At 32.8% G+C, this 12,685-nt stretch overlaps 1 protein-coding gene across 1 annotated transcript in view; it reads left to right on the forward strand.

Annotated features, from left to right (window-relative positions):
* The first annotated feature begins 8,587 nt into the window (after positions 1 to 8,587).
* LOC106691720 (23 kDa integral membrane protein) overlaps positions 8,588 to 12,685 on the forward strand; it is a 60,059-nt gene continuing 55,961 nt past the window's right edge. Inside the window, exon 1 of the mRNA XM_014437575.3 lies at positions 8,588 to 8,746. Within this exon, the coding sequence (XP_014293061.1) occupies positions 8,687 to 8,746 (60 nt within the window). The 5' untranslated portion in view covers positions 8,588 to 8,686. The remainder of the gene's footprint in view (positions 8,747 to 12,685) is intronic.

Below are 12,685 nucleotides of genomic sequence, written 5' to 3' on the forward strand. Positions count from 1 at the left end.
GAAAATCCTCCATATAACAGACACTGACGAGGATAATAATTTTTCCGTTATATATAGGTGTCCATTAATAAGGGGTTAATATGAAAAGAACACAGAAATGGCATAATTGAATTATGTCATATCGCCGCTTAAGCTGTGATACCTCCTAAGTTGGAAAACAAAAATAACACTGTATTTATATTATTTGTTGAAAATCAACACATCATGTTAGAGATATCTCGTTTCAACTATATTTTTGCAGGATATACATATAATTTATATTTACTTCAAGATTCCGTCTGAAATATCTCTAGAATTATGCGTTGATATTTTTTTTATAAGTCGTACTAGGGAGGGGGGATATCCCCTCCCCCGTCCACTTAACAGCGGACAAACCCCTATTTTACAAATTGTGCAACTGTTCATTTAATTGTACTACTCAAATCATATAATTGTATTCTTCAGATTTATATATGTAATAGGGTGGGCCCCCTTAAGAGTATAGCTTGAGTCTTGGCAGCAGCCATCTTCAACTTCTTCTTCTCGCACCACGATCCTATCAGGTTGGCGCACCGACCAGCTTCATCTTTTAATCTGGCCCTGCTGTTCGACGCTACTACTACAGCAAAGTCATCTACATAAGCTGTGGCAGGGAACCGCTCCTCTTCAAGCACCCCCAACAACTCGTCAAGGCCAATTTCCACAGAGCAGGACCAAGGACAGAGCCCCGAGGGCAACCTCTTTCCATGGTATATTCGATTTCAAAGACGTTGACTCGTATCTTTACCGTTCTGTTCTCGAGGTAACTCTTTAAGAGGTCGTACAAGTTGCTCGGGGTCTCATATTTTTGCAATTTCTGGAGTACGCTCGGCCACCACACGCTATCAAAGGCAGAAGATATATCAAACAGGAGGAGCATAACATACTTCTCCGTCCTCTTTTCAACGTCACAGCGCACTCTCAGCAAGGCGTCTACGGTTCCTCTGTCTTTAGTGGATCCGTACTGGCATGGATGGATAGCTCTTGAGAAGACGAGTCGTAGGCTCGTGACCATCATGGTTTCCAATATTTTGCTTATTAAGGGGAGGAATAGAATACCTTTTTTTATTTATTTATTTTAATATTTCTTCTATTTCTAATATATTGTTTTCTAATTTTAATATTTTTTTACATTGTTTACTTTAAAATTATTTTCAAATGTGACGTACTTACTGCCATCCCCACTCCTCCCAATACAAACGGTTCAATCTGACTTTGACTTCCGTCTAAGTTCCGTGAAGTTTGGTGTTAGAGTAGGAGTAAACGACTTTCATTCTAATTAAAATTGATTAAAATTGAATGGCTAAACATAAGAGCATGGGACCTTCCATTCCCCTCCCTAAATCCCTAAATGATTTTATTATTAATTTTTTTATTATATAATTTATATACCTCCGTATCCCCACTCATTTGGTATATTGTCTTTCTTAATCACTTACATTTATTGTATCCCATTATTTTAACTTTATTTCTTCTTTGTTTTTCTATCCATGTAAATTTTAATATATTGTTTCTATATATAATATTAATAATATTCTATAAATATTGTTTCTATTTCTTTTAATTTCTTTTATTTTTTTTATTTATTTATTTTAATATTTCTTCTATTTCTAATATTCCTCCCTTCTGTATATTATCATTTATTGTTTACCTAATTTTAATATTTTTTTACATTGTTTACTTTAAAATTATTTTCAAATGTGATGTACTTACTGCCATCCTCACTCCACGCAATATAAACGGTTCACTCTGACTTTGACTTCCGTCAAAACAGGTACGAATTCTGTCTCGTTCATTTTCATTTGATTTTATTCTTATTCCTTTTCATCTCTAAATTTGTACCTTCTTTTATATTTCTTTTCTTTATCTGTTATTATTACCGTTTTCATTTATCGTTTATAACCTTTAATTTTTCTTATTTAATTTTTACGTTTCACTGTATACCCTTTTTATTTTCCACTTATTTTTATTTATTTATTTTTTGTACTTATATTAAGTGTTTGTATCTTTTTCAGCCCTGACGAAGCTCTGCAACGTGGGACGAAACGTAGGGTCAAATAACAGTAGTACACCAATTTACTATTTGAGTTTAATTTGACCGCACCCGGACCAAATTCCATTTATTGATACTCACGGACTGAATCCCTAAAGCAGTAAAAATAATTTAAATAAGTCAAAATTTCACTGAGTTATACATTTATTAAATATTTCATAAATGGGTCAAATCCCTTGAAATCAGTTGGATATTTGACGTGACATTAGTAAGAGGGACTGGACAATGGAAAGCATGTCCGAAACGTCATTTAAAATATAGAAGTAAAAAGTAGTTAGAAGTATTAAGATTTTTTCCTTGATAATAAAGGTATAAGGCAATATACGATATTCCAGTATTAAGTATCCTAACTGAAAATATGAAGTAAGGATCTCAAAAATAGAAAAAAAAAATCTTAATCAATTCCATTAATTTTTTTAAAGAGATATTCACGTCTGAAGATTTTCATTTTTATGAATTATTTATGTTATAATAAATAAATTGATATGAGTTCCAACTATTTTATTAAATAAATGTCGACATTAAATGGCAGCAGAGGCCGAACGGCATTGGAAATATATTTATTTTATTGTTTAGATACTTTTTGTTTGGTGTGACACTAAACGCCTATGGAGGCCCGGCCAATGACTTTAATTATTTACGAAGAAGGATAATTGAAACTTGCCAAACAATAACACATACCCACAGCCGTTCATCCACTGCTATTTAAAAAGATGCTGTCTTAATGCTCAACGTAATCACTTTCAACAACATTTAATATGAATGACAAAGTTTAAATTTCGTTAATAAAGTAGTTGGAACACATTAATTAATATTTAGCAAAGTGTTAACAGAGATCTGTAATTCACATTTTCAGTTAGGATACTGAACCCTGAGACATCCTCTATTTATTTGTTTGCCAAATTAAACATTGTTAAGTTATAACCAAAGCAAATTCAAGACATAAGAAACGAAAATGGCACTCTTTTTTTTAGATAGCCATACACTTGCCATAGAATATGTAACGCAACAAATTACAGGAAGTAATGACTGTCTTCGTTTGAGAACAGGTCGCGTAAAAAATAACAGTTGCGTGTCACACGAAATAGTAATTTCATAATTACTTCTTTTAATTAAGTAATAATTATCAAGTTTGTAATGTTTTCTAAATTTATGTAATTATTATTTTATCCTAGTTTAAATACAATTATACTCTCTTTACGCCGATAAAAAATGTATAAAATATTGTTATACATATCTTTTATTTATTAAACTGTAATAAAAAAAATATATATGACGTATCACTACTTCGGTTTGATAGTGGATCAACTTAAAAAAAAATTTACTGATTTTTAATCTGTATTGGACGTTTACCAAAGATAGTACCATAAACTGGGGTTACTTTCCCCTTGCAGACTAACCATAAGCTACTCCACTTAATAAAAAGTACGGTAAATCGGAGCAAGTGCGTTTTTGGGACACAAGAGGATAATAGATTTTTATAAAAATAGTTAGTTTTATCTTAGAGTGCTGGATACTAGGCCTTCCCTTCAAATCAGCCACTATTAGATAAGTCGGACACATGTTGAATGCTCCCCTCCTGACTTCGATAGCGTGCGGAGGGCTGTTATTTTAGTAATTGAGTATAATTTATCAAAGCTGGAGCTGTTTTACAAATTTTACTCAATACTCAGTACTCCTCAGATCTCTGGCAAGTTGGGAAAAGCCAATAAAAATTTTGGGGAAATTTTAAATTTGGCCGTACTACAAATAAGTTGTTTCAATGACGATTATATACTGCAGGATAACTATATTTCCCCCTAACTATATTGTATTTTACTATTTAGACGAGTACATAATGTTTGTTAATAATTAAAGAAATTTCATGTATTTAGTTCTGCCTACGTTTGTGAGTTTCTTAAATTTGATGGGTAATTATAAATGAGCGTCATTTGCGGATCCAGGAGGCCTGCGTTCCTATAAAGAAATAAATTATTATAATTTCATATTTTACTCTGGAGACTGAAATCTTCATGTTCTAATACCATTTGACTCCGGACAGTTTTATCAGTTTTCTTTTTATTTGTAACTTGACTGACCTGATTTCCGAGGGCCGTTTGTAGCCAAGGCTGTTAGAACGCCAACTTTGACTGCCTCGTGACTGCAATGGCGCCGGTTCGAATCCGGTCAACTTTTAATTCTGTGGTGGTCCCTCGTAATGGAAACTTGACCCTCCATCTTGGTTAGCACATATATCATAGGTACCCTGCAGCTAACCTCTCCCCCCATGTGTCAGAAAGGAGGCAACAAAAAAAAATTTTTTTTGACGTAAACAGTAGGATTTTTATCCTTATTGATCTTACCTGCAAAATATTAACATTCGAAGTCAAATAAAATGCTCAACCTTGTAAAGGATTTATTTAATTTTGTTAATTAATGTTTTTTCTGCACCTCCATGAAAACATTTTCTGAATTTGCCCCTAGTGTTGATGCAATATGGAGATGGCTTCAATCTTCTAAGCTTCCTCTTCCACTCTGGGTAGAGGAGAGCGTGTTCCATATGTCCCAGTGTGATTTCCTAATGCTGGAAAAAATTTTTAAACAATATTAATTATTTTTACTATTTAATATATTTTCATTATATTTTGTTTTTCGTATACTTTTCCTTCATTTTCCATTATATTAATTTTAATTTTTTATAATTACCATATTTGGACTATTTCGAATTTTCATTATTCTTCTTTCATATCTTTATTCGTTTTTCAATTGTTATTATTATCGTCTTATATTACTGCTTATGATTCCTATATTACACCGTAACCTTCTTATATTAATATTTGTTATTTTCTTAATTTCTTGTTATACTATATTTATAGTTCTTTTTTTTCGATTCTATCATGGTTGTTATCTTGATTTATTTGATTTGATTGAAGGCCTGAAATTTAGACTATAACGTCGGAACTCAATAAAAAATAAACAAAACATAATTTATTTTATTGGTCATTAGCGTGCACTTACAATAACGAGAGGTACATTAACTTTTTTTTACTGCTTATTACTTCCCTTCGTATTACTTATGTTTTATGGATATTGCTAAGTGGTTCTCAAGTTAGTTTATATTATTCCCATCGGTATCATTCTACCTTTTACTTATAGCACATTATATATTATATCCCTTCTACATTATATATTTATTTACCCTTTAATTGTTGCTTTTAATCTTAATCACCCATCATCATATCATTAATTTATTTTACATGATATTTCGATGATTTAACTTTTCACCTCCCTTGTTATCACTTTCAATGCTAATCATTCTATAGCGTAACATTTACTATTTCCTCAATACTATGAATTTATTAGTTCATTAATAATTATTATGCCAGTTAATTTATTTTCTTGGTTAATTAGTAGATCTTTTCGGTAATAAATTTTGTTTTTTATCAGTCCATTACTCTTTACTGTGTTAGTTAATGAGTTTTTAACTTCCTTACCATTTTTGATTTGTTAATTTGTCTATATAGAGATGTTTTTATACCTCCATCTCATAAAACACAATTAAAGTTTTATTTATATATCATTTTTATACTCTTACGTTACACACTCTGTCTCTTTTACTCTAGCCCTGAAGACCTCCAATTAGGATCGAAACGTAGGCAATCAATAATTGGTTTTAAGACTTAGTTAAGAATTAGTTTTTTTTAGTTTTTCAGGACTGCTACCCTGATAATCTTCTAATTCGCAAAACATAATTCATTTACGTATAGCATCATACTTTATTTTTTTATTCTATCAGAGATATTATCTTCGTTCCATTTTTTAAAAAATTATTTATTGACATTTACAACTGTACATAAAATACAAGTAAATTTGAAGTAAAATCATAATGATCTGATACAGGCATGTAGAGAAACAACCCATTGGTAGCACTCTAAAAATATTTTTACAATATAAGATCTCGAGGCCATCGTCTTTTCAGGCGCTTCGGAGGATTGTCAGGAATGAAAGAGGAAGCAAAGTTAGAAACTAATGGGTTTGAGTGGTTACGAAGTTTATAATGGAAGGATTGATATCTGGTTCGGGCTAGATCGATTACATATGGAACATTAATCTCTTTATGTATGATTTTATTTGTGACAAAGTAAGGAGCATTGAGGATTTTACGAAGGATTTTGGATTCTAAGGATTGGATAAGAGAGGAATTCGAAGGTTTAGTGGAGCCTCAAAGCTCAACTCCGTATGTCCAGATTAGCCTTATTATGGTCATGTAGATCAGTCTTTTGTAATGAATTGGAAAGTTAAACCATTTTTCTAGTAAGTGTTGTTTAAGTCGGAATGGACGAATTATTTCATACCTTTTTAGTCTTCTGTGAGCATTCTAAAGTTTTCCGTTTTTCCTGATATAATCTGTAGTGGATCTGTTAGACAATAGTGGAATATTATTAAGAAATACTGGAGGGAAAAAAGCCATAGGGTTACGACGAAGGTTAAAGGTAATTTTATGGAATTAATTCCAGTATATTTTAATTCCTAATTTTGACAACATTAGTCAAGGTTTGTGATGTGGAAAGGGAGGGTTGTAATACTATGTGAATCCATTCTAGTTATAGTAGCTCTACTATCATCATTTTTTTTCGGCCAAGACTCCCATTGGAGTACTATATTGCCTAACCATGGTTGAGGGTCAAAGTTCTTCATTTTGTGGGACCGCCACTCAATGAAAAAAGTCAACGTCCCAGGCCGGATTCGAACCAGGACCGCCAATAGACATCAAATTGGTTATACTGTGTCTTAAACACTGAGCTACGGGTAGTCCCATCATCATCATCATAATCATTTTATCCCCTTTACCGCTTGCGCAGTGTGGGGTTACAATTTGCAGAGTCTAGACCAGACATCTCGCTCTTGGACCATCTCTCTTCTTTTACTCCAGTCCATATCCCGCCTTGTGAACGCATCCTTAACACTCTTCTTCCAGGAAATGTGTGGTCTTCCTCTTAGCCTTCTTCCCTCCACGCGAGTCTCATATGTCTTTCTGGCGGTTCTTTCCTTGTCCATCCGAAGGAGGTGTCGAACCATCTTAGCTTGTGCCCCTCTAAGTTGCTCTCAGTCGGTTTGACTCCGAGATTAGTCCGAATGGTACTGTTCCGTACTCTATCTCGTTGTGTACTTCCTTCACCTTATGAAGGTATCGCATCTCCATGGATTGGATACGGCTCTTGTGTTTCGAGGTGAGGGTCCACGATTCGGAAGAGTAGGAAAGAATAGGGAGTAACGTCGATTTGTAGATCATTATTTTAGTTTTTCTCATCACCTCCCTTTTTTCCAGGAAACCCCTTCGAACCATACTAAATATTCTTCCAGCTGAATTGATTTCGAGTTCCGCAAAAACAATCCAGCTATTTTCGTTCTGTTTTCTGTGATGATAGGGCTTAAGGTGAATGGGGTAACGGCCCACTACCCCGAGTCAGGTGGAGGGATTGCCTCCTCATAGCTTCCTGACACGCTTCCCCATCCGGGGTGGCTACCTAGGGAAGGTGACCCTAGGGTGTGTACTGTCATTGACCTTGGTCTATAGTGTGGGGGTGAATGTAGTGTGTAATCTGTGTAAATGTATGAGCGTCAATGTGCTGTTCCCCCAACCTGGAGGACCAGTGGCTATCTTCGGTACTATGACCGGGCGATGGGCCCACCCTACGCCAATGAAATACGTAGTTCTACCGACAAAACAAGTTTGAGATGAAAAATCCCATTCATTCTATTGTCCCGTACATGTACTTACCCCGACTTACCTAACAATTATTTGTTGAGGAAATAAATAATGCCATGTTCTGATCATTTAATTTTTTTATCGCTGTTGAAAATTAGAGAACTGGAGTTATTATTGTCAAGTAGATCAGTCTGTTGTAATGAATAGAAAATTTAGGACTTACTAGACAAACGTAAGTGGTGTAATAGTCGGAATCGACGTGCAGTTTCCTGTTTTTTCAGTTTTGTGTGAGGATTCCAAGTTAGTCGTTTGTCCAGAAGCAGTCCAAGGTAGCGGATCTGTTCTACAGGGGTAAGAGCAAAATTATTAAAGTTTACTGTAGGGCAATCGGCAGGTTTACGACGAAGAGTAAAGATGATTGATAGGATTTGTTGGGATTTATTTTTATCCACCAATTTCGGAATCATTTTTCGAGGGCTGTGATATGGGATTGGAGAGTTTGGGAGTCAAGATTAGTTGGGATTTCAGCTATTTCATTTGTGTTTATTTTATTTTTTATCATCCATTGGATGTTATAATTAATGTAAAAAAAATAAGTTTTGCTTAGTTTAGTTCTTCACTTCACTAATCGCAACCCCCGTTCATCTTACATAAAGATCAAAGGTAAACCAACTAACCTTTACAAAATTCTATAGAATGGAGCTACTACATAATTAATATAAATATATTAAAGTGTAATGTTTTTTATGTAATATCCAATATTATTGATGGATAAAGGAATGAAATTCGCAAGAGCTGGTAGAAAAGCGTTGGTTTTGGCGACGACCTTGCCAGCGCTCCCTGGCGGTTACTACGGAACACAAACACTCCAGGCTCAGTCAGTCGAGTCCGTAGCGTTCGCAAGTGGAAGATAATTTTTTAGCGAAATGGGTTTCTGTTCCTGTACTACCAAATACATTCTCTTCTTCTTCAACTTGGCCTGTGCTGTGAGTACAAACTATATATTTAATAATCTATCCGTAAGTCTGTTCTCCATTATAATAAAATATGTCTACATTATGGTGATAGATAAAAATAAATGCATGTATGTATATAAAAAATTGTGACAAAATGCCGTACCAAAAATCCTTTAGTTTAATTAATTAAAAAAAAAAATAAAACCGTGTATTTTGTATTTACCACTTAAGTAAGAAGTTTCAAAATATTGCATAATTTTCAAAAAATTACAATTAACATTTTTATTTGCAATTACTGGGCACATTTTTGACATTTATAATTAAACGAATATTTTTCCCTGCTAATGTCCTACTTTTTTTGTTTGTTTTTAACTTTGATTTTTAATAAATTTACAAAAAAAAAAAAAAAAAAATGGTGAAATAAGAACATCTTAAAACTAACAAGATTTAATAATATTTGACATAAAAAAACTTTATTGACAAAATATAAATCAACAGCTATAAATGAAACGCAGTACAACAGACGCTGTACCGGCTTCTATTCAAATCTTGCAAAACGAAAATTCATATTTTATGTTATTAATGAGAATTCAGAAAGGTAATTATTAGTTAAAAAAATTAATTGACTTTTCATATAATATATATATTTCCTAAATTGTTCAAATACTAATGTAGAGTGAATTCTAAATTAAAAAAAAAAAAAAATGTTCTCAAGTTTTAGAAGTGTTGGTTTTATCATACAAAAAGAATATAGTATGAAATGTTAACTCCTGATAACCGACGCTGACTCGAAAATAACCGACAAAACTTAACCTAATTCTTTCTTGAATGATGATAATAACTATTAGATAACAGATTTATTTTTTTTTTTTTAATGCGAGTTAAAAAAAGATTATTATTACTATTAATAATAATGTTAATTATTATATTATTAATAATAGGTGTCTAATGATTTTATTTAGAGATAAATTATAATTTTTTTTTTATGAATATTATAGAAATAAAATTGGGAACTAACCTTATTATGTATTTGTTTATTAGGAGGAAGTTGGGAGTAAAATCAAAACCCATTCTTCTAACATTTTTTTTATTTGATGACTAAACTTCATAAGTCCGTAGCAAAAATTTTTGCTAAAACTAAATTCTTTGTACCAGTTTATTGTAGCCTTGATGAATACCTACATTCTGATTCGAAACGTCGGCAGAAAATAAATAAGTAGTAATCTCCTTCTATTTTTTTTCGTTTTAAAGGTTGTTTATGTTGTGTTTCTATTATAAATAAAAGAAGCATAATTTTACATTATTATATTTTGAGTTTATATAATTTGTAAACAAATTCCATAAAACACCGATTATGCTTTTAAATTTTTCGAAAACAATAAAATTAATTTTTTGGAGAAATTAAGAACTCCTTTATGTTAGAAAAAAGTTTTTTTTTTGTAATCATGAAGAGAAAGCAATCTGTTTTGTTTATTTTAAATTGATGAAGAGATATTAAATTAGGGTGCTGAAAATAAATATCTAAATAGTAAAAACGAAAAAAAAAAATTCACTACATTATTTTGAACTGCTTGTAGAATTATCCCATACGGTGAATCACCATTATTTAACAATGAAAAAAAATAAAATAAAATAAAGTTAGAAAAAGAAATAGTATACAATTTCCAACATTATTTTAATTATATAACATTCCAAGTCAAACAATTGAAAATAAAATAAGTTTTGAGTTTCCATTGGCTTACCACCATTTATTGATACTTATGGCAATTGCTCGTTAATCACAACGAAAGTATATTGTTGTATTGTTGGCTTATAATTAACTCTTTCATTTATTGATGAATTTAAGAAAATGACAACAATGACTAATTAATCGAAATTATCAGATAAATAATTTAAAATATTTTGTATCATTTATAAAATAATTGAAGATATATGAGTTAATGAAGGCTATGCCACCTAGATGAGGAGACGTTTTAGAAAAAAAAGGGATTTTTAAATGGAAGAATATTTTATGTAATTCATTCTATAAAGCCCTTTGTTTATGTTCTCTAGAACTTAAACTGTGTTAGTTAAAATTCAGAAATTAAAAATTGAGTTGTCCTCTATGAAATAGGAAAAAAAAATTAAACATTAAAATTAAATTTCTCTCAAATGCATATACTTGCAACATAACACGTTCACCCACTCATATTTCAAGATGAGGGTTTTGAATTAATCATCGAACTATTTTAAGTTGTTTACGTCATTGCTACCACCATGTATACAGTATTAGAAGTATCATCAGGTTATTTGAAGGATAATCAATTTAATGTCGACAATTTACTTTTTAAAAGACTGTTTTAGTAATCATGTAACTATAATGAGCAAATGCTACCATAATCAATCAAACCATCTTATTTACTACCTAGCTCTATTTAAAACTTTTTGCCCTTAAATATGTTTAGAGATTTTATGTAATAAGTAATTTTCATGATAATAAAGAATTGTTTTTGTTTCATAATTTCATATTGTCATTTCAGGAATGTAATTATTGCAGTTGATTAAGAGTGTAGTAATGTATCATATGGAACAAATCAATTAATTTGATTAGTACTGTGTATATATGGACTAAAAATTGGTTTTAAAATTTTCCAATTCCTATCCATATATAATTTATAGATATATATGAAGGAGCGGGGTGGCTCAGTGGTAAGTAGTGAGAATATGGGGGAGCTGGGACACTTCCGTGAGCAGCCAATCAGAAGCCAGCATTTTGATGACGTCACACATGGCGGGAGATTTGAATTCAAATATTCGGCTCGACCCACCCTTAACCACTCACGTGGTCTGTCACGTGATCATTAGGCAGCCAATGGGAGGCTAGTGTTTGGTCACGTGACCCCCTGGCAGGAGATTTGAATTTAAATTTAGTTCGACATAACCTTAACCACCCACGTGATCATTAGGCCACGCCCCCTTTTTAGGTCACATGACTCACAGGGGCTGAGTGTGCCCGGCCCCCATTTTGTTTTTATGCTGTTTGAGAGGCTTATTGGTTTTGGAAGAGGCTGAGTCTACCCGGCCGCCATTTTGTTTTTGATAGCAACTTTATTATGAGGGTCTCGCGTCCTTTTTCTTTTCGTTCACCGCCATATTGGCAGGGGCTGAGTCTACCCGGCCGCCATTTTGTTTTCATGCTGTTTGAGATCCTTACGGGTTTAGTAGAGGCTGATTGTACCCGGCCGCCATTTTCTTTTTTATGAGGGTCTCGCGACCTGTTTCTTTTCGTTTAGCGCCATATTGGCATGGACTGAGTCTACCCGGACGCCATTTTGTATTTTGATTGTGGCTATTTTTATTATGAGGGTCTCGCGTCCTTTTTCTTTTCGTTTAGCGCCATATTGGCATGGACTGAGTCTACCCGGACGCCATTTTCTTTATTGATCGCCAACATTTTATTATGAGGGTCTTGCGGCCTTTTTCTTTTCATTCACCGCCATATTGGCATGGGATGAGTCTACCCAGCCACCATTTTTTTTTGTTGATAGCCACCATTTTATTATGTGGGTCTCGTGTCCTTTTTCTTTTCGTTCAGCGCTTTATTGTGAGGCTGAGGCCACCCGGACGCCATTTTGTTTTTTATTGTTGCTATTTTTAATATGTGGGTCTCGCGATCTTATTCTTTTCAACCGCCATATTGGCTGGGGCTGAGTCTACTCTTTTATATAATTAATAAAGAATTGTTTTGTTTATAATAAATAAAAGTTTTTACATAGATGGTCCTGAAGTCTTAGGTGAATGCTTGCATCTGAAACAATGAATCAGTTTACTTTTAGAATGTCATTTTTGTAAGCTACCCCAGCAAGCCAAATACTGAATGTAGTTTGACAGTTGTGTTTCTAAAGTTTTTTCTGAGAAGTTAGCAGTTATATGTTAACCAATCTGATGCCCTAATTAGCTACGTAGAAAACAGAACTGGTTATTTCACTA

This window comes from Halyomorpha halys, unplaced genomic scaffold (genome assembly GCF_000696795.3).
Source record: "Halyomorpha halys isolate HHAL.00 unplaced genomic scaffold, Hhal_1.1 Scaffold2824.1, whole genome shotgun sequence".
NCBI lineage: Eukaryota > Metazoa > Arthropoda > Insecta > Hemiptera > Pentatomidae > Halyomorpha > Halyomorpha halys.